The 22,508-nt window shown below is 45.1% G+C and overlaps 2 protein-coding genes across 8 annotated transcripts in view; one reads left to right on the forward strand and one right to left on the reverse strand.

Annotated features, from left to right (window-relative positions):
* The window catches only part of DEGS2 (delta 4-desaturase, sphingolipid 2), a 31,630-nt gene extending 24,674 nt beyond the window's left edge, over positions 1 to 6,956 (forward strand). The window contains exon 3 of the mRNA XM_084838826.1: positions 5,801 to 6,956. Within this exon, the coding sequence (XP_084694952.1) occupies positions 5,801 to 5,947 (147 nt within the window). The 3' untranslated portion in view covers positions 5,948 to 6,956. The remainder of the gene's footprint in view (positions 1 to 5,800) is intronic.
* Positions 6,957 to 8,613: 1,657 nt separating this feature from the next.
* The window catches only part of EVL (Enah/Vasp-like), a 241,172-nt gene continuing 227,277 nt past the window's right edge, over positions 8,614 to 22,508 (reverse strand). For 4 of the 7 annotated variants that reach the window (XM_084838859.1, XM_084838839.1, XM_084838848.1 and 1 more), the window contains 7 exons: positions 22,108 to 22,168; positions 19,386 to 19,449; positions 17,166 to 17,232; positions 16,998 to 17,060; positions 13,425 to 13,491; positions 11,467 to 11,524; positions 8,614 to 9,255 (listed from right to left, as the gene is read on the reverse strand). In XM_084838859.1, coding sequence (XP_084694985.1) covers positions 9,218 to 9,255; positions 11,467 to 11,524; positions 13,425 to 13,491; positions 16,998 to 17,060; positions 17,166 to 17,232; positions 19,386 to 19,449; positions 22,108 to 22,168 — 418 coding nt within the window. In that variant the 3' untranslated portion in view covers positions 8,614 to 9,217. The remainder of the gene's footprint in view (positions 9,256 to 11,466; positions 11,525 to 13,424; positions 13,492 to 16,997; positions 17,061 to 17,165; positions 17,233 to 19,385; positions 19,450 to 22,107; positions 22,169 to 22,508) is intronic. The other 3 variants (XM_084838870.1, XM_084838881.1, XM_084838889.1) reach the window with 2 other exon arrangements.

The following is a 22,508-nucleotide window of genomic DNA, read 5'->3' on the forward strand; positions in this document are numbered from 1 at the left end:
GCTGTTGTGAATGACATTTTTCTAACCATTTTTACACTTGAGCTTTGCATAGGAATCTCACAGATACGAGACCCTGCACTTTTTGTTTCCACTGTTCACAATATTTTTCTCTCTATACCTGCCAACTTGGAAATCCCCTCCATGCATCTGATGAAGGTGCATCCCAGTCCACAAAAGCCACAATAAATGCTTTAAGGTGCTGTTAGACTCCCTTTTGCTTTTGCACTAACAGACTAATGGCCAAACTCGCCAATGCATGAAATGTGTGATTATGCTTCATGTATCTGTTCATTTATTTATTTGCAACATTTATAATCTGCTCTACATTTAAAAAATGATTCTTGAGCAGTGAACTATGGAAAGTATATATGTCAAAATACAAAAGGATTTAGTAGTAGTTTAGGAAAAAAGAAAGAAAAGAGCCAAGCGCAGTCTGAAGTGTTCACGCATCTGGACATTTTGTTAAAAAAGCATCTGCAAGAGGTTGTGGCATGTGGGGAGGGGTGTTTAACCCCCCCCCCCCGTATTCCGAACCAAATCCCTCACCAGAGTTATATGGTCCAGGAAAAAGCTGCTTCCTTCCATGGGAAATTGCCTTTGGAGGGTGGATTTTCATTAGGAACGGGGGGGGGGGGGGGCTTAAACTGCCCTCTCCACAACAGCTATTCAACAAAACCAACAAATCCAGATATGTGCAATGACATCATTGTGTGGCCTTAACACAGTTTCCCCTTCAGAATATTTCAAACTGTTACCCATTTCTGACTAAGACAGACCATACTGCTACTTTCTGGAATTTGGCGCTGGGGGTGGCATGTTCACACTACCAAATGACTACAGTAGGGCATTCATACTTTTCATACTGGGTTATCACCTGCGGACAAATAAGTCACCTATTAAAGTGAGCCTTGTGCTGTCAAGCCAACACGTTTATGTAAAGACAGTCATTGTGCATAAATAGAAATGGACAAATTGAATTTTCCCAGTTTAGAATAGTTTTCCTAGTTACAGTGCATGGAACGAGCTTTATAAACCTGTTCAAATACAGTAATAATCTCAAACAGAGTTCCAAGATACAGCTTGATCCCTACTAATGTTTTATGAGGCCCCAGGCATTGAATATATTTTGTGACAAATATTTTATTAATGATATGGGAATAAAACAATGTGCTTTTGGGCGCACATAGAAGCATTAAGGACATTATTCAACACTGCTGTTCTGCCTCTGCCTGTTCCATCGTGCTTGTGGGACCCCATGCTTCTGAACGTCAGCCTGGAAATGAGCATGAATGTTTGTTTCTGGAACAGGACTGGTCAGTGGAACTACTTTCCGGAAACGAGCGTTTCTGCTCATCTTGGATTGCTTCAAGGACCACTAAGTTCCCATTGCACTAGCATTAGGTCCCACTAATGTGCAGGCATTATCGGATACTTCCCTAAGGCTACAATCCTATGACACTGGGAGGGTGTCCCTGGAGTGGTAGGATTGTTCAGTTCTCCCCCTCTGAGGGCAGATGGAGAGGGAGAGGGAGAAGCCTCATTGTGTGGAGAATGTGGATAGGGATACATTGTTCTCTCTCTCTCATAATACTAGAACCCAGTGGGGTCTTCCCATGAAGCTGATTGGTGGGAGATTCAGGACAGATAAAAGGAAGGACTTCTCTCACAGAGCGCATGGTTAAACTATGGAATTTGCTACCACAAGATGTAGTGATGGCCCCCAGTTTGGATAGCTTTGAAAGGGGATTGGGACTATATGCTACTTCTGGTATCAGAGGCAGTATGCCTATGTACTCCAGTTGCTAGGGAACATGGGCGGGAGGGTGCTGTTGCACTCATGTCCTGCTTGTGGGTTTCCTGTCGACAACTGGTTGGCCGCTGTGTGAAGAGAATGCTGGACTAGATGGACCCTTGGTCTGATCCAGCATGGCTCTTCCTATATTCTTACGTCAGTCCTCAGAGGGGGAGATCTGGCCTTAGATCTACCCACCCAGCTCCTGCAGAAACGTCTGCATCCTTTGCCTCTCCAGCACCAGAGTTCCAACATCTGCAGAGGTGCCTTCCCAGTCTCCAACTATGTCCCAACACAAGGAAAATGTTTGCTAGCCCTGGAGCTGGCATAAAGTATTTCCCTCCCATTGCTTGCAATATACCTACCAAGCATGAAATTAACAGTCATAATTCTAGCACAGCATTAAGTCTTCTTAAGCTTATTGATTGTTGTGACCTGCAAGTAAAAATAAGGTAATGAGGACTAGATGCCTTGGCAATAAAATGTAGTGCTGTGCGGAAAATTTCAAAAGTTGAAAAAAAATTCAACACTTTTTTGACTGTTCTCATTCAATTTGAGAGAAAAGAAATTGCTTTTGAAAAGAAATTCAGAGGAGGAGAAATTTCGGAGAAATTCTTGTGGGCTGGGTTGGGGTTCTTGAGCTTACCTTACTTATGAGGTGGCTGAGGAATGTGCACAAGTGTCCTGTCTGTCATTGTACAGTCATCTCTCTGGCAGCCTGTAGCCTCCCGGGCTTCCCGCACTTCAGTTAAAGCCGTCATGAGGAAGCCATCATGAGGCAATTCCTCCCCTGAGGCTTTTTCAGTTCAGGAAGTGCAGGTGGCCTGGGAGGCTGCAGAGCAACGGAAAGATGTGTAGTAGAGGGAGAAAACACCCACAGCACCTCAGCTACCTCGCAGTGGTTAGGTAAGCTCAAAAATGCCACCAAAAGAAATTCAAAATTCTGCCTCAGAAAAGTGGAAGCCTCAACACAGTCGATGCTGTTGCCACCTACAGAAGCAATGCAATAAGCCAAAAACCCTTAGAAAGAAAAGAACGAACCTGTGTTACAACCCCTGCCAATAGTGAGCCCTATCTGTGAGAAACTGTTGGAGAATGTCTCCTCCCCTAGGAGAAACTCGGTGAAATTGTCCCCCCTAGGTTCTCTGCCCACGAACAGGCTGGAGAATTTTTAGAGGCCATTTGTGCACAACTCCAGTAAAACTGAACCAATAGGGGACATTATGTGTTGAACATCTCCTTGCAGGCTGCCTGGTATATTAGATGGCTGCAGCTCTTTTGACATTACGTTCACATTTGGGTGAAATACAGACCTGGGCTTAGCTGCAGTTGGCACGCTTGGGCAACGGCCAGGGCCCACTGCCGACCCCAAAATGGACTATTCGCAGTGGGCCTGTCAAGCCACTTTAAAGAGGAAGAGGGGCAGCAGCGGCAGCAGAGTGGCCATTCCATGGTGACAATAAGGCCCCGAGAGGGAAAGTGAGTAGATGGCTCTCTTGAGCCACGGTGGGGGGGCGGGAGCAGTAAGCAGGAGAGGCTCCGACTGTTCCTTGCTGCAGAATCTGACTAGCTGGGGCTTCCTCATCCTTATGTGCAGGGGTGAGGAGGGAGGGGGTCCCGTGGCAGAAAGGGACCAACTACAGGTTATGTGATCATGGCCCACAAAACCCTAAAATGAGTTTCTGGGCAGGCAGCTCCTCCCCCTCCCCCCGACTGATAATGATTTCCTTTGTGCTTAAGCGGGTTTGGTGAGTTCTTCATCAACAAGAAAACGGAGCACACAACCTGACCAACGGCATTACTTCCCAGAGGGCAGGCACTGAGCTGGAAACTTTGGCTTACATTTGAATGCCACTAACCGTCAGCCTTTCCCTTGGAGGACAAAAACCGGTTGCATGTAAACATGGGACTGGGAGGGGTAGCCACAGTGGCTGATGGGAGCGCAGTGCACTGAGTTTCAGAGCTGGAGTTTAAATTGTACCCTTGCGATTCAAGGTAAATAATATCATAAAGGCTATTTGGTTCATACTTTCATCTTTGGTGGGAATATTCTACAGTGTAGGAGTTTTGGAGCATGGGTGCTGATTACTCTAGGAATTTCTTTACGTGAAATTTCTTTATGTGGTAACTCCTAAAGCTATGCTTCTTCATCTTTTTGAACCTAAAGATCCTGGATTCCTGTATAAAGACCTTCTTGAACAATTGTATACAGCTGCAAAGTTACGTAGAATGCGTGATTGGAAGTCTCCAAAGTAACCAACTAAAGAGCAGTGGGTTGATAAATTTGGGAGGCTATGACTATGTATAAATTTACTCAGCGAGTGCAGCAAACAAGGGATCCTAACTTTAAGAAAGATATTGTGGCACCATGATTTCCATTTATTTCCTAGGCTGAAGCTCTTCAAATTTTTGATCAAATTCCAACCAAGTACAGTTTCCCATCTTTTTTCTGATCAGTACATACACACAAAAATAACATACACTCACACATGCTCCTTTTAGATGCTGTATAAATTGTATTTTTACTCTTTCATTAAGGCAGCAGTCCTACGTCCCCTAGACGGTGTCGGGGGGACATCGGATTTTTCAGTTTCTGGGCTCTGAAGTTGGCACCAGGGCTCTGACCTTGGAGCTCAGAAACCACGCTCCCCGCCCCCTCGTAGCTGGCACGGTTCTCTCCACATCAGCTATGTCTCTGCACTTGGAAATGGAGCCTGGAGACAGGAAAAGGGGAGTGGTCCCAGGGATGGGGAAGGAAGGAGACGTGGAAACCATGTTACACAGCTTCCTATGCGCTGTGTGGCCTCCCCACCTCCCACTCCAAAGCTCCCTGGCTAGACAGGCGAATTCACCTGTCGAGCCAAAAATGCAGGGCGGCTGGAGCGCAGGAGTGAGGATCGCCTCTGTGTTCTGGATGCCCTGCATTGGCTAGTTGTCAACCTACCAAAGATTGCTCCCTAAGTATCGAGGCCCTACTTAGGCCGTTTTACTGTAGATGTCTATAAGCATATCACTTATACTATGACTTATATTTAGTGAATTCCTTTATTTAGTGATCTTGATTATTATTATGTACATTCTTCATCTTTTTGGTCACTTTAATTTGAAATAAAATTTCAAGGGTAATAAGCACCGAAAAAAGGGATATTTTATTTTTATTTATTAAATTTATTAATCGCCCATCTGGCTGGTCACCCAGCCACTCAGTTTGCAGGTGGGCTGCTTCAAAGCACCATGCTTTTTCAGAAAAATGTTTGGGACAGAGCTGGGCCACCCAAGCAGTAGTCTAGGGGCCAGACCATTTTACAACCTATCCCCTCATGAATGGCAAGGGTCAATCATAGAGTTGGCATTACCTGTCCATAATCTTTATTTCAGCTTGATCAGATCATTATCATTCCTTCTATTTCTGAAGTTCAGAGGTGAGTGCCGGTCCATATGTAGCCAAACCGGCACCAATCTTGCACAAGATGGCGGTATCAGTAGGCTTGCAGGGTTGGGGGGCACACAGCTGAGAGGTTAGCAATGTGCCAAAGACCGCGCAATGCCATTTGGATCAGGGGTTCTCTATGTCCAACTCTTCATCCACCACACAGCACACTTGTGGATGTAAACAGGGACTTTTGAACTTTGCATTCATTGCACAATGCTTGAGCTGTATATATTCCTGAAAAGGAGGGAAGGTCAAAAAACCAGCGCTCCACCCCATCAAATATGAATGCCAAGGTGAGGAACCTTGAATAAACCTTTTGCTTATGCTACTACGAATACCATTAGTTTAACACTATGTGCGATATAATGTATATGCTGGACTGGATCCAGATTTAGTCATACTTTGAGTAGACCCACTGAAAAAAATGAAACTTAAGTTGACTAACTTGTTGCCTTGATTTCAATGGGCTTTCTCAGAGTATAACTATATCTGGATCTAACCCACTGGTCTGAAGCTAGATAAGAGCTCTCACCGATCAAAAACACTGGATAAAATGTCCCTTTTGATCTCTGCAGGTAAAGAAGATAGCAGCAGAATACTATGACATCTTACCTCAGCACCAGTCTTGGGTTCGAGTTCTCTGGGACTTCATTTTTGATGATACCATCAGTCTGTATTCAAGGGTTAAAAGAATAAGCATGCCAGCGTCACAGTCCCAATAGACACCAACTCTATTCTTCCTTCTTCTATGCTTAATGGACCTTTGCCCCTGTATATCCCGCCACCCCCCCCCCAATTCACACAAATGTGTATATTTTATCAAGAACAATTGCCAGGCAGGGATCGAATAGCTGATGTAATACTTCTTCCTTCAAAAGGACTATCTTCAAATGTGAAGAAATATTATAATGAAGCCAGCCAGAAGTGCTTTTAAAATTTGTACTGTAATATTGTTAAAAATAAAACTTCTTTTGCTTATGCACTGTGTGGTGGAATAAATGTGGGGAATCAGCAGCCTTCAAATGTTGTTGGACTCCCAACTCCCATCAGCCCCAGCCAGTAAGGGGTGATGGGAGTTGTAGTCTAACGTCATCTGGAGGGCTGCAAGTTTCCCATGCCTGACTTCGTGTGCAATCCTATGCATGTTTAGATAGAAAAAGGTCCTACAACTCCCAGCATGCCCCAGCCAGCCATGGCTGCTGGGGGCATACAGGGTGTTGTAGGACTTTTTTTTGTCTGAACATGCATAGGATTGCTTCCTTGGAGTCCCATCTAAGTCAGTCTCCTATCTCGTCCGACTTCCTTCTTAAGGCTATCATTAGATGCAAATGTTGTGGTTTCAACATCAAGTCATTCCCCCCTCCTGCCCCTGCTGCCACCACCCCTTGGCTAAATATCCTTTGCGAAATATAAAGAGTTCTGGAGAACTATTCCATGACTTTTGGGGTGGCCCTAATAGAAGTGGCTTTTCGAATTTTTCTAATGGGCCAACAGAGGTTCCTCTGCTTTTTCTGTAGGTTGGAGATGTTAACATATAGTTTTGAGAAACAAGAGTATCAGCTATGTTATTAGCATTCAAAGATACTGAAAAAGTTTTTCATTTGTCCAGGCTTTTATTAATAACCATTCTTTCTCTCTCTCTCTCTGCTGTACTGTTGTTTTAAACGGCATTTTTATTATTTGTCCTTGCTACCATTGCATTTAAATTTTGCTTTGTGATGTTAAAATTTCTATTGGATGTTTTCATCTTGATTGTATGCTGCTCTGGCCATTTTAATTTTTGTAGAAAGTGAAAAGCTGGCTGTATAGCTCCTTGAAACAAACAAGCAAGCAAGCAAGCAAGCAAACAAGGAAGGAAGGAAGGAAGGAAGGAAGGAAAGAAGGGTAAGCTTGAGGATTGGAGAAAGAAAGCAGCAGCAAAGGAGGGAAATTGAGGAGTAACTTTTGCAAGAGGAAGAAAGAGGATCCCACATCTCACTCATTGCAGTGGTAGAAAGTGCTGCTGCCATCACTCCCAGTCACAGGAGGAGGATAATTGGTACATCCAAGGTCGGATCAGGGTGGATGGAGAGAGGCTTTGGAAGTGGTGGTTTTGCTGCTGTGAATTTCTGTCCTCAAACCTAAATGGGATTGCTATGTAAACTATATAGAGAATCATAGAATCACAGGGTTGAAAGGGGCCTACAAGACCATCGAGTCCAACCCCCTGCTCAGTGCAGGAAGCCTGATTCCCAGGCAGTCTCCCATCCAAGTACTAACCAGGGCTGGCCCTGCTTAGCTTCTGAGATCAGATGAGATCGGGCGCAGTCCTTCTGGATCATCCAACAAGAAAAAAAGCTAAAGAACCTGGGATGGTTTAGTTTAGGAAAGAAGTTTGACAAGGGGAAGCATGATCCGTTAAAAGAAACACATCTCTTTTCTCCATTGAAAATGACAGGCATGGCCCCCCAATCCAGAGTGGGACAACAGTGGGGGAAAGGGGGGGTTAGTAAGCTTACTTTAGAGTAAGAAAGATGGCGCTGCCAGCTGAATCTTTAGCATGATGTGTAGCTTGGCCCCAAAATTTATAACTGGAAGCTCTGGTTCAGAGAAAAAAAAAAGAGGAATTGTCGAAGGAAGCAAAAAGTTTAGTTAAGACTAGACAAAACATCTCCCACAGGGCAGGGGTTTCTCATTGGAGAGATTTTCCAAGCTGGAAATCTCCAATTTTGGTAGGGAGGAGACATTTTCCTCCCCCCCTCACCACATTGCATTTAGGCTTTTAAAAAGCCTCCATTGGTGCCATACATCCAAAAGATGTAACCATCAAAGTGTGAGATCTCTTTCTTACACTTCCAATTTTGGCAGTGCCACCAAGGACCAGGCATGATTTGTTCTGGAGTGCCATATTAGGCCCACAGGCTGCTAGGTTGACCATCCCTGATGAGGGATGTGGTAATCAGAAAAACATGAGCTCGTCCAGGTTCTGCCTTGAAGCCTGAATGTGTGTCCGTATTGGAAGGCAAGCTTTTTCCCTCCTCTTCTTTTTGCGTGAAAATCACAAAGTGCTTGTGTGTGCATTGCAAAAGTATGCAATTGATTAACCCAGGTTTGTGCACGTTTTGAAAAGTATGCATTCTTTTGTGCATATTTTTCTATTTCACACATTTTTTTAATGCATCTCCCCCCGCCCCCCCGCACAAACGGCATCACAAGCTCAGGGATGTACAAGCTCTGACCACAGATCGCACTCACATTCAAGTTCGGGAGATGCCAACAGGGTAAATTCTGGTCATGAATGAACTGACACGAACTTCTCACACATCTTTATCCCTGATGTTAATGATAAATATAGTTATACACTGAAGCCCAAGTCCATTGCATAAAGATAAAAGAAAAGACAATCAATGCCACATTGACAATGAACAGTTTATTACCAATATGAACACAGATACTGTGATGCACTGATGTACCGCTTTAATATTGTGATAGCTCTGAGACCAGGGATTTGCTGGTTGACAGCTGGCATCTTTCGGCCTCCACTGGCGATGCCACAAGTAAGATTCTGTTGGCAAAGAGGTCTTCATTTACATTGCAGACTACCAGTAAAATTACTTCGAAGTCATCTAGTAAAAGCGAATGGTTCACGTGTTTCCTTACCTACTATATACTAAAAAGAAAAATGTCATACATTTAAATAAGCAAATACAAAATACAAAAAAGGCTGACCAAATCTGATGTGCATTGTCAGATGAAATTTAAAAAATCCAGAAATTTAAACTTTAATATTTTCTTTTTTAAGATTTTAAGACTTTTTTCCTTTCTTTTTTAAATGAAGCAAATCCAGGGCAGCAGCAAGCTTCAAAGTCTGCTGAGTCTGCTACTAAAAAGGATTTAAGAACAAAAGACAGTGCCAGGCGTCCTCTTTCACCATCTCGCATGATCTTGGTACACTTAGCAATGATCCAGTTGCCTTTCATATCCTTTTTAACTTCCAGATGGTTCCATGGCCATTATGTTGTACTGATTCTGCTCAACTCCTGCCTGATGGCTGGGGGAAAAAAAGAACAAGCTGTAAGCCAAGACTTGTGGTTAAGGCAGGATATCGTCACAACTTCACAGCTAGTTCAGAGACTACTGACACACACTGGGAATTGGTTGAGACCTCAAATACAGAAGCAGCATCGAGGCAAGGATGGTGTAGGTTAGATACCAGTAAACTAGAGTGGACATGAAGGAGGCAAGTTTAGAGGGGATACCCCAGAACCTCTACACAAAAAGAAGATCCTCCCTGATCAGCCTCTTGCACAGAAGGCTTAACCAAGAAATAGCACGCTCATTTGAATGCGGGATTTTCCTGTCTTTGCAAATTCAGGTCTGGATTATGATGTTAGGTAGGTCGCACTTCCTGGTATTTGTTGTGTGTGTGCTGAAGGGGCAGGGGAGCTGGTTCAGGACAGCAAGAATTGGTATATGTGAATTGTCTGAAGAAGCCCAATGATTGGGAAATCCTGTGTTCTTCAATCCTGAAAACATCAGGATCACAGTGGAGTTCCAGGGCCAGCTACCAATATTATTCCTCGCACCCCAGGAGTTTTTATGGGGATCATTTCCATCACCCTCCTCCTCAAACCTGCATATAGTTTACAACTGCTCTTAAGAAAAGTGGCTCTTCAGTTTTGCATTCAGAGTGCTGGTATTAACATTCCAAGCCCTAAATGGCGTGAGGCCAGGTTATCTGAAGGACTGCCTCCTCCCATATGTGCCTGCCCAGACCCTAAGACCATCCTCAGGGATCCTTCTCTGGGAGCCCCTGCCAAAGGACATGAGGTGGGTGGCTACCAGGAAGAGGGCCTTTTCTACTGTGGCACCTCAGCTGTGGAATGAGCTCCCTAGAGAAGTTCGCCTGGCGCCTACGTTGTACTTCCAGTGCCAGATGAAGACCTTTCATTCTCCTAGCATTTTAGCTTCCTACTCTTTTAAGCTCTGGTGTTTTAAATCTGTATTTTGAATCCCTACATTGCTATTAGGTTTTTTTCTGGTTGTATTGTTGTGGCTTTAAGCTTTCATATTTTATATTGTTTTATGCTGCACTTTGTGGTTTTGATTTTTGTGAACCGCCCAGAGAGCTTTGGCTATTGGGCAGTACAGAAATGAATGAATGAATGAATGAATGAATGAATTACATAAATAAATAAACTGTAGCAGTGTTCATGTTGGCTTATGTTGTTGCAGCTTGGTAACCCCTGCTCGCATAGATAGGCCCACAGAACTGGTAAATTTGGACAGCAACAGAAAACCCAAAAGCAGGCTGGGGGAAACTCTGTTATAGCAAGGTAAACCTGTTTCCCTTTAAGGAATATGCTGCATAACAGTTCAGCCAACAAGTCCACAGGTAATACTTTCACCCCGTGTTGTCCTGGAGGAGTGCCCAGCCAGTGTTCGCTTTCCGACTAATCATGACTGTGTGTTTAAGGCACAGCCAAAGCTGTGGCAAGAATACAAACATGGGCGGGGAACCTGTTTTTCATCAGACATGAGGCTCTACTGTCCTAGTGGATTTTATGTGGTGGAATAATCTTTCCTGTTCTGCAGGGAAGCTTGGAAACAATAATTCTGTGTGAGTGCTGAGCTACATATTCCTAATAGAGAATCCTCAGTATTCCCACCAATCTATGATTCCCAAGACTGGATCAGGGTGTGGGGTGGAGGAGCTAGGGAGCTAAATGGGTATAAAACGAATACAGACGTGTAATGTAGATATGGCCAACCTTTGCCTCCCACATGCATCCCATGTTGAAACTAAGGAAGCTCAGTCTTACTGATCAAATTAAAATCGCAAACATAACTCACAAACAAGGAAGAAACTATGCGCTTCTTCACACAGCACATAGTTAAACTCTGAAATTTGCTACCGCAGGATGTAGTGATGGCTGCCAATTTGGATGGCTGTAAAAGGGGCTTAGACAAATTCCTGGAGGAGAAGGCTATGAATGGCTACTAGTCTTGACAGCTATATGCTACCTCCAGAACCGGGGGCAGTGAGCCTATGTACACCAGTTGCCGGGGAACATGGGTGGGAGGGTGCTGTTGAGCTCATGTCCTGCTTGTGGGTTCCTGGTCAAGAGCTGGTTGGCCACTGTGTGAACAGAATGCTGGACTAGATGGACCCTTGGTCTGAGCCAGCAGGGCTCTTCTGTAGTTCCTATGATCTCCTATCTTGGTCTTTTAGCATAGGCTTTTGCAAGAATGCATTTCATACCATCGATTATCTCTTCTTTTACTTTGTGTAACTCTTTTACAACTTCCTCCAGTATTTCCTAGAAAGAGAAAAGTAGTCAATTGATCAAAACATCCTCTTCAGCAGAGGAAAGAAACAAAGCAAGTCCCTTGCACTGTTTGGAATGGAACTTCCCCCAACACAGCACTCAGCGGCCTGTATGCTGCTCCAAGCCTTCCTCCTTTGCTGTGTGTGCATACAATTTTTTAAACAAAACACCAAATTGTTCAAAAACCCGAATTCTTGAGGCAAAAAAGTGTTCAAATGTACTTGATTTGCAGAGGCTGTTATGGTGAGAGATGTTTCACTGAGCTGGCACAGAATCTGGATATATTAGCACAGAACGTCTACTTCACGTGACATGCACATATCAGAAGAAGGAGCTCTGACGCAACCTACAGGCTGATGCATCTGGGAGCAGAGGGGAGAGTCAGGGACGCTTCAGGCATTGCTCATTTCCTTCCTGAAAACATGTGGCCTGCACGTGTAGTGGGCGCCTATCTTTTATTGCAGGTGCATACTGTGAAATACTTGTGTGTCAATGCACTCATGGGTGGCACACTAACTGCTCCACGTATGGATTTTGTACATTTTAAGCAGCATGGTCTCCGTATGGTCTGGGGAAGGACAGATGCTTTACATGCAGGATATCCCAGCTTCAGTCCTGGGCATCCTGAGGAAGGTCTGGGACAATCCCAGTCTGAAACCCTGGAGAGTCACTGCCAGTCAGTGTAGACCGGGGTAGGCAACATGCAGCACCCTGACCTTTCTTGCAGCCTGGGAGCGCTCTTGGGCTTTACAGCAAAATTGCGAGATTTTTCCCACGGACGGTCCACCGTATTGCAACAGCAAATTCAGTGGCACGGCAGCAGGGGTGTCTCCCCCAGTGAGTGTGTGTGTGGGGGTGTAATTTTCCCCTAGACTCACAGACGTTGCCCATCCCTGGTGTGGACAACGCTGAGCTAAATGAACCTATGGTCTGACTCTGGGTGCTCCCAGATGGACAACTCCAAGTGCCATGAATCACATGGCATCGTGCAGCTCTTCTGTCTTTCTCTGATTTGTGGATACTTTGTATGAAGGAAAAAGGCAGAAGAAGTGGGGAGGATTACAAACGGACGATGTTGTCATCTGGACCTCCTGCAAAATTCCATGTTTTTGGCAAGGCGATTGCACAATAGAAGCCTTGTCTGAGAGCACCCTTGGTATAAGGCAGCTTTGTTCCCCATGCAGTCTTAGCAATGAGGGAGATCATTCATTAACTTTGGGGAATCAGAAGAGAACGTAACTTTATATATAATCCCACCACCTTGCTCATTTATTCTCTTCACATGTCATGAAACGGGCACCAGGAGCAGAGATCTCTTTTCTTTGCCAGAACTGGGATACCTTCCAAAAGCAGGCCAACCCGTGGTCCCTGTGGCGGGACCATAGGGCAGCATCCAACTGCGTCATTCTGTTAGTGCATTATGTTACACTAGCAAAAAATAGATTCCAAACTATGCGCAAGAGGAGATTCCAACTAAAATGATGTTTGTGTAGGTGGTTGTGCATTACACTTTCGCAACTGGTTGTGCAACTGGTTGTGCATTTCACTTGCCCAACAACAGGTTGGGCAAGCGTAATGGGCAATCACTTGTGCAACGGAAAGATTTGGTGGAGCTCCGCTAGTGCCATTTCCGTTTGTGGAACGACACTGCCAGATACTGCCCAAAGTTCAGTGGCAGAGCATGCAGAAAGTCCCAGGATCAGGTGGCAGGCGAAGAGGGAGACATCCGTCTAAGAGTCTGCAGAGCCACTGCCGGTCAGAATAGACAACGCTCAGCAATATGCATGACCTGGAAGAAGGCAGTTTCCCATTCAGAGCAAGCAGATGCTTTCCTTGGACACCAAAAGAATGAGTCAACAAATCTATGTCGATGGACAGACTCTCAACTCACTTGTTTCATGCGATCAAAATCTAAGGTGTCCATTGCCACGTCATTGCTGCTGCTTGCTGGCTTCATCCTTGAGAGAGATACAAAGGGAAATAAAGAAAGACATTCTCTGCTGTGTTCCAAAGCCACTGGCTCTGCTTTATTAAGGCATGATGTTTGTAATTGCTCGTTACACAAAGTGGTGCATAAAAGCAGGTGGGAGCCCAGCAAACAGCTCATGAGCCATTAATTGTGTTGACCCTCCGCTGTGCCCTCTTGCATCGTTCAGCAGCCAGCACGATCTGACCAAGCAAGCAGCATTACGCCATATCCACCATGCATCATTGCAAAAACCCCTCCCATTTCCAGCTTGAAAATGCACCAGGAAGGGGGAGGAGCAAGCCAAAACACATCCCTGCTCATGAGGATTTTTGATCTGTAACGCTAACCCAGATAGTTTCCATGACTACTTTATCGCAGAGCCTTTCACGGCTGTTAATCATTGACTATATTTTGTTTGCAGAGGCTTCCAGGCGAGGACGGCTGCTGGGTGTATTTTTCAAATACTCTCTCCTCTTCCCTGCACACCTGTCCTTGTTTTTCCCCATAAAACTATCTATGCTTTAGCCATATGCAGATTGATGGGACAAAAAAGAGCAATGCCCTCTACGCACACAATCTGAGCTTCTTTTACCCCAGCATTCTGGTCACCACTCATTCCAATACAGGGGGACCTCATGTGGTCAATACTGTGCAGCGCACATGCAACCTTCTTCCACTTCTCTCGGGTATGAGAAAAAAAGCCAAACTGTATGACCTATTTCTGCATGATGGGGAATGGGCTGCGTGGTGAGCGCAAACTGTGTGCCAAAGCCATTACATGGTTGCTGCACCATGCGAGTCACCGGTGAAATATTGATTAGTGGCCTGGGTTTCCACTCATGAGTTGTGCATAGCCTTAGGATGAACCCTTCTGCATAGATGTAATGCAAAGCGCTACACACCTGACAACCCGCCCTCAAACCCATGGGGTTCTTTCGTATCTTTTTGTGGCCAGTATCTGGTGAAGGACACCCTCTTGTGCACATTTTGATACTTGAGAGCATCCTGTCTTCTTTAGCATACAAGCCAACGTTGGCTTTTAGTCTCACCTGTGCAACATTTGCTAAAGGCCATGTAAGGAGCCAGAAAGGTGGGTAGCCAGTTATTAACATCATTAGAATGGCACCTGGATATCTACCAGTAGTTGTTTGTTTCTGTAACAAGCACAGAAAAGGTAGTATGCAAGAAGGGACAGTGTTTGGTACTATCCACACACCCACATGGCAGTCTTTGGCAGGCCCTGGAGAATGAAATGGGGACTCACTGTAGACCATTCCGAGGGCAGCATCTAAACGGCCAGCACACATGATCAATCAATGTTAGGTTAAGTATGCAAGTTGTAATAGGCAGACTTGGCTGAAATCCAAGGGGTATTTCCATAAGGGGAGGTCCTGCAAACATATAGTTTGGTATTGCCTGAATCTTTCTTAAACTTGAAATAGCAGCTTGGAAAAGCACTGGGGGGAAAGAAGTTTAACCGTTCCTCGCTGTCCTGGCAAAAAATGGCCATTTGTCCCCCCACCCCACCCCGCAAGCTGCTATTTAGTGTAGAAAGGGAACTGCCACTGGCACCAATGGTAGCCCCCTCCTGTGCCAAAATGTAGCTTCAGGGGGTGGGATTTTCATCAGGACCATGGCATGGGGGCAGGGTTAAAACGGTCCTCACTGCCAGCCTGATTCTCCATGGCTGTTATGTAAAGTTTTTAAGAACTATAATTCTTTAAAGAAGCATCATGCAATGCCAAACTATGCGTTTAACATAATGGGCCAGTTCACAGATCACGATCAGCCACGCTGAAAACAAGCCACGGCGGGTTGGTTAATCCCTTGCTAAGCTACGCTGCTGCCAACAGACAATCAGGTGCTTGCCGGCTTGCCATGGTCTGTTCCCCCCTTCGCCCTCCGGCCTGCTTCCAGCACGTATCCCAGGGGCATTTGCAGCATAACTCCTCCATACCCCTGCTGTGATGAGACCCCCGCCCCTTTCTTGCCTTGCGAAGCGCCTGTGTTGACATTTATACGCCATCTATATCTGTGGTACAACACAATGTGGAATTGATCTTCAGGGTGGAGAGTGTGTTCACCTTACTTTTTAGGACTTAACTATCTTTCTTTAACACTTAAAGAAAGCCTCCGTGGCTGCTCCCCCCAGCCAGGGACGAGTGACGCTCGTCTTCCTAGCACAGCTGTGCATGTATGCATGGCTGACTTACCTCTGCGCTCTGCCCCAATTCAGGACCATGGCAATTCGGGAGGGAGGATTTAAGGTTTCCCCTTCCTGTTTTCATTCTGAAATTCTCCCCCCAACACCACCATGGGGGGAGGGTTAAAAAATGAAACAGACTGAGACTTTTTTTTTCTGTTTTAAACCCCCCACCCAGGGGTTCAGCATGAAAACAGGAGGGATGAAAGCTTAAATTCCCCCCTCATGAATTGCCATGGTCCCAAACTGAGGCTGCACATGCTTACCAAGAGGTAAGCCAGTCACGCATACATGCACAGCTGTGCTAACTTGGCTCACGAGGGGATAAAGGTGGTCGCTGTCCAATGAAGTGCCGAGCTGGAGCAGAAGGGGCAGAGGGCCCTGTGAGAAGCGGCCAGGTGATTGGCCGCTCTTGCCAGGCATCTCTGTAGCCCGTTCAAACAAGCCACGAAGAACCCCTGCTGCTGGGTTCAGACCTCACGAAAAGCCACCCTGAAAAAAACCCACCTTGAACTACCCAACATCAAGCCATGGGCTCTCAAGCTGGCTTGTGTGTGGTTAACGACCCACGCGGAAGCCACCATGACAGGTTTGGACAACACGAGAAGCCACTCTGAAAGAAACAACCATGGGTTGTTGTGTGCTGCGAACCAGGTCTATGTGTGTTTGGTTTGCAGATGTACTGAATTGTTACAGAGCCAAGTACAGCTTTGTATGTTTTACAGAACTGAGCAAAACTTCAGCCCTTTTCAGGCGTTATACAAGGTAAGTGAAAACATGTAAGAAGCACAGGGATGTGAACGCTGGCCATGCCTCAAAGCTCCCTGTGTGCACTGCCCTGCCCCCTCTGTCCCCAACGCCCCCTGCGCCATGTTGAGCAGAGAGATCTAAAAGGGCTCCTACTCACGCTCACTTGAATGCAGGTAGACCCCACCCACATACACATGCAACTGGGAACCCTGGTAAACCAGGGTCCCCCAGTCACACAGAGAGTTCAACTTGCATTCAAAGTGACCTTTGGATCTTGCTGCTCAATGTGGCAAGATGGCAGAGCCCTGACGCAGGTGTACGTGCCCTGTTTGAACCGAGTATGTAAACAGGGCTGTAGTATCATGTGTTCATGAGCATTATCCCTATGCAAACCTCACTGAGACCAGCATTTGTTAAACAGCAGGGCAGTGAAAAGGGTGGCATGGTGCAAGAAGGTTGTTAGCAGCTGAATGAATGATTACACGATTTTCCAAAAAAAAAAGCCAAGAGACAACAGAGGAGCCAGAGCAGTTTTTCAGTACCTAAAGGATGCTTGGAACTGCATGGGGCTCTTAGGTTCAGGACTTCTCCCCACTGAAGGGTTTCTATGGCAATGGAATGAGAGAGGATATGATGTCAGCAAACAGAGGAGCATCATGCGCTCAGTCCAATACATGCAAATGACCCACAAAGGATTCTCTGCAGCTCACCTAGAGAGTAATGAAGTGACAGGTTTTTCCACAGAGTTGCTCCTCTCCCAAGGCTTTTTCCCAGCATCTGTTTAAAAACAAACAGCAGCAAACCATCAAAGGCGTTTGGCCTGATTGTGGAGGAGTCTGGATGCGATGTGTGGTGGGGCGGGGTGTTGTTTTTCTTTTTAGCATACTAAAAAAACAAACCCCGATTTTCCTACACATTATACATAGCTTGCTTTCTCTAAAGGGAACAGATGTTCGAGCGAGATAAACCCAAACAGATCTAGGCTAAGAATAATGGCAAGTCTGCTAAATTGGGAAACTATTAATAAAACTTGAGGGGTGGCAAAGGAGGATGTTTTAAGCTAACAGGGAGAAAATTAATTCTGCTTGCTTCGGGATAAACCAGGCAGAAAATTCTGACTTTGGCCTTTTTAACAACAGCAATAAAATAAAAATATAACAAATATAAACAGAAAGCATACAGCTTAAAGCAGCCTTCCTCAACCTGGCTGGGGCATGCTGGGAGTTGTAGTCCAACACGTCTGGAGGGCCCCAGGTTGGGGAAGGCTGGCTTACAGTAAGGTTATACTCTGATTCTCACCCTCCTCTGTAATATCCAAAGTGGAGAGTCGGGTAACATGGGAATGGAGGGGAACAATGTGGGAGGGGCAGGATCAGGTGGGAGGACAACCCCCCCTACCCCCAAAGTGGCCTCTGAGATTAGCACAGCATCTTCTTGCATGAAGCGACTCCTTTGTGGTTGGCTCTATATCACTAGAGTGGTGTGGGAATTGGCCATAGGGTGGCAGCTCCCACACTGTTCACTGCTGGCTGCTAGGATGTGGATTTGCCTTATTCCTGCTCATTTATAAAGGTTTCACAGACAAACACATCTTGCACCAGGGGTGGGGAAACTGTTGCCCTCCAGATGCTACAGAACTCCAACCCCCATCAGCCCCAGTCAGCATGACCAATGGCCAGGCATGATGGAGGACAACAACATCTGAAGGGCCGTTGATTTCCCATCCTGGTCTTAAACCAAAACTGTTTGGAAAACTTCAGGGCAGACGAGCAGAATCCAACTTTGTGTGAGCAGCTGGATCCCCCCTGAAAAATCTGCTCTGGAGGCCCCCCAACCCTCTGGAGCATATTGTGAAGGTGCTCAAGGGGCAGGGGGAATTTTCCGCCCACCCAGTTCTGCTTCTGTTGGCGGAAAAACTTAACTGGATTTCATCCTTAGGACTTAACCCCTCAGCAGGTCTCATTGTGACTGGTTCTGTATTTTTCAAGATATTAACAGTTAAGAATTTCAACAACCTTAGCTATTGGGAAGTAGGTGTTCTACCAAGCAGTATTCTTCAAGCCAATCACCAAGCAGTGAACAGCAACCTGGCCCTTGCTTAGCAACAAACATACGAGGAAATAAATTACAGCCTGTGCAGTTTTGCACACGTGGGTTGCCTTGAAATCAGTGAAGTCTAAGCACGCTTAAATAAGTCCTATGCTGAATCTTTAATGTATCTTCCAAGGATATAAACTATTTTCATTGGTTGACACTGCTTGCCTCCAGTGAGGGAGAGCCCACCACCTCCCTAGGCAATTAGGTCCATTGTCATATTGCTCCAACCGTCAGGAAGTTTTTCCTGATGTTGTGCCAGAATCTGGCTTCCTGTAACTTGAGCCCATTATTCTGTGTCCTGCATTCTGGGATGATCGAGAAGAGATCCTGGCCTTCCTCTCTGTGACAACAGGTGGTCAGCCCCTGATTTACTGAGCCTGGAACATTTATGTATTTATTACATTTATATACTGCCCAACTGGCAAATGCCCTCAGGGTGGTTTACAATCATTTTTAAAAATTCCCAAACAACAATAAAACTACAAGGAAAACAATAAATACAACAATGAAAATATTAAAATATTGAAACATTAAAATATTAAAGATCCAGCAGTAAAGTTAATAATCAGAGCAACAAATTAAAGATTAAAACCTGCTGGAAGTGGAAGGTCTTAACCTGGCGTCTAAATGTATACAATGAAGATGCCAGGGAAGAAGGACATTCGTCCCTTGCAGAGACCATCCAGAAACCTCTGGCTTCCTGCCACTTCTTTGTTCTGTGTAGCATAGTCTTCTCCATCTCCTGCTTGTTCGGAACCAGAAGAGCACACTCAGATTCCACCACTGAAGTAAGTGCTTTTGAAGGGAAGACAAGAAGTAACAGAGCTGAATACCTGAAGAATTCTGCTGCTGAACAGGGCCTCGTGTAACAGGTGAAGGGGAGGTGCTAGCATCTTCCTAAAAAAAGAAGCAAATCGAGTTTCAGTGTAACATTTCAGAAGAACGTGGCTCTTGCTGTGGCTGCTGCATCAGGAGCAACTGTTGTCATATGAGTCCTCCTAGAGGAAATCCATCCGGAAGCACCCTTGCTTAACTATGGTTTGTAACTGTTGTATGGGTTGAGGTGTTGTTGTTTTTTATGTTTAGTTGGTTTTATTCTGTGCTGTTTTTATTTTTTGTTTTAGTATTTGTACTGAATGTTTTTAATGTATTGTACACCAGCCAGAAAACCTAAATTATGGGGCAGTTTAAAAGTACAGTCAGTCGGTCATTCAGTCGTTTTATGTTGGCTGTATTATTTCATTCATTTATTTCTAGAATAAGTAAATGACCCCTGCCTACAACACTGGAAAGCCCCTGCCAACCAGAGTAGACAGTACTTCAGAAGATGGAAGATGTAACTATATGGATGCTTCACATGCTCAAAATGTATCACGTGCTAAATCTCATTTCTTTCACTTCCTTCTGAATGAGTAAACCCCTCCCCCACTACCCTTGCCACCTCTTTCACCTACTTTCATGCCCTCTGCCACACCACATTAGCCATCCATCAAACCAAACTCCCTCCTCTAATTTACATACAGATCCTCACACTCCGTTCAGGCCAAATAGCCCAATGATGTGTGCCAAATTATGCCATCTAGCTAGATAAGTAGCACCTGTTTGTCCTCCCCTCCATTCTGCTTTGCCCAGACTGCTTTCCTTCGGTGCAAGAATAGGAATTACCAGTTCTGTGGTTAAATAAAGATAGTCTCCCTGGGAAACATAGGAAGCTACATGAAACCAAAAGCGAAAGGCACTCAATGCAACAGATGAGCAGGACAGAAACTATTATTGGAAGTGCTAAAATTTATTCAGGCCCACCAGGTTGCAGAAACAAATAGATTCAAAAAATAAGAGAGCCAAGGAATTCACTTTTGCAGGTTACCAATTGTCCCAAGGAAGGAAAATTTTGTTTCTGAAACATGTTGGGACTGAATAAATGTTGGCACTTTGAACAGTTTCTCTCCTGCTCATTTGTAACAAAGGAAGCAGGTTTATATCAGGTCAGACCATTTGTCCATTTAGCCCAGGGTTGTCTACTCTGGCAGGGTCTCTCCGGTGCCTGATCCATTTAACTGGAAATGCCAGGGATGGAACCTTTGGCATTCAAAGCACGGGCACCACCACTGAGCTATGGTCATTCACTGAGATGTCTGTCAGGAGTGAAATTTACTTTAAAAGTGCAATCAAAATCAAAGGCGCCAGAAATAGGCACAATATGACCAGCATGTACCAGATAACGCACTCTGTGACTACTAACCCCTCACCCGTTCTTGCAATTCCATATTGATTTAATCTTCTGTGACAACACAAAAAGTGTGCTTGATTGCACAGGAAGCACCACACAGATAAGGGCTTTGGAATGGTCTATTGGTTGAAATGGTGATTCAAAAATGTATTTTTCACTTAAACTTGGAACGCACAGGAGGCGAACTCTCAGTGCACGATGGGTTCCTGTTGTCTTTTATGGAGGAATGTAAAGACATTTCTTTTTCACTGTGCACTGGTAACCAAGTTAAGATGCTTTCTATTCTGCTGATTCTGTGATTAGTTGTCTGCTTTAGTTGTAGTTTGGGACTTTTGTAATTTTAGAAATTTTATTGAAAAGCAGCATGGAAATCTTTTAAATAAAGATAGTAAATTATTGCAGAACTGAAAATATGAGTCTGGGAACTATGATTTAATATAGCGCATCTAAATTGACAGGCTAAATGTAGCAATGAAAATCATGCCTCCCCGCACCTCTTCGGAAGTTGCTATTTGGCATGACATGGAACACCAGTTGGGGTTTCCTCTGCATGCCAGTAACAGCTTCAGAGAGGAATTTTTGTCAGCACTGTGGTTCGGGAGGTAAGGATTAACCGCCCCCTCCCCATATACCACAGTCCCGGCCCTGATCAGCGTCTCCTGTGGCTGTTATTTATAGATGACACCACCCACCCCAAACCATGTTTAACCATCAAGTCTAATTCTGGTCCCTAAATTCAACTACTTTGATGCAAAGCTACTTCAGGAAAGTGAGCGGCTTCCACTAAGTTCTATCCTGGAAGTGTGGCATGCCCATCACATGACAGCCACCACCCTGTGTTGAGCTCAGGAAAGATAAGCAGTTGGAATACCATCTCAAGCAGGAGCAAGCTTGAAATCAGCACAGGCTGAATCTCTCTCAGTGGAAGCCGCGTACCAAGGCAGCCATGCAATGTGACCCCGATTCCAGGGGGTCACTACCATGAACTCTGAAACATGTGACTGATCTAAGAAGAGCAGCTAATATTAAGACTCATCCAGTCTATGAACCTCAGCCCTTTTGGTTTGGGGATAAGAAGGCCACTTACTCACAACGTTATGATTAAACAAGAACCTCTGGTTTCTCACGTCTCGAAGATTTCAGAATTCTGCTTTTTCTCTATTAAGCCTATTTTCTTCCATATATCTGAATCAAGACAGAGTGAACCTATGTTTGCCTACCACTCTGATGATGCACCTCCTAACTGGACTTTGTGATATGTCAGCTGTTTGTGAGGCATTTTTCACTACTGCCAACTCCACCGAGCTCAAGAGTGTTCCACTTACGTTTTGGCTTTCCTCTTCTTTTTTGTCAGCTGGCTTGTCCGACTGTGATGCTGCTTTCCTCCTTAGAACAGAGTGAAAGAGAGACTGTAAACTGGATCCTTGGAAAGATGTTCGCTGGCTCTACGCTTCAGAAAACCAACTAGTTCATATGTGCCATTTCCTCCAAATTTTCCACCAATTTTTGTGTGGAAAAGGCAAAGAGCAGCCGGTTGCCTCTCTGGTGAATCATAGAGTCATAGAATAGTAGGGTTGGAAGGGGCCTACAAGGCCATCGAGTCCAACCCCCTGCTCAATGCAGGAATCCAAGTCAGAAAAGCCTGACAGATGGCTGCCCAGCCTCGTCTTGAAGGCCTCCAGTGTGAGAGAGCCCACCACCACCCTAGGCAATTGGTTCCATTGTC

This window comes from Heloderma suspectum, chromosome 1 (genome assembly GCF_057233095.1).
Source record: "Heloderma suspectum isolate Gila_16-S chromosome 1, 16-S_ref, whole genome shotgun sequence".
Classification (NCBI taxonomy): Eukaryota; Metazoa; Chordata; class Lepidosauria; order Squamata; family Helodermatidae; genus Heloderma; species Heloderma suspectum.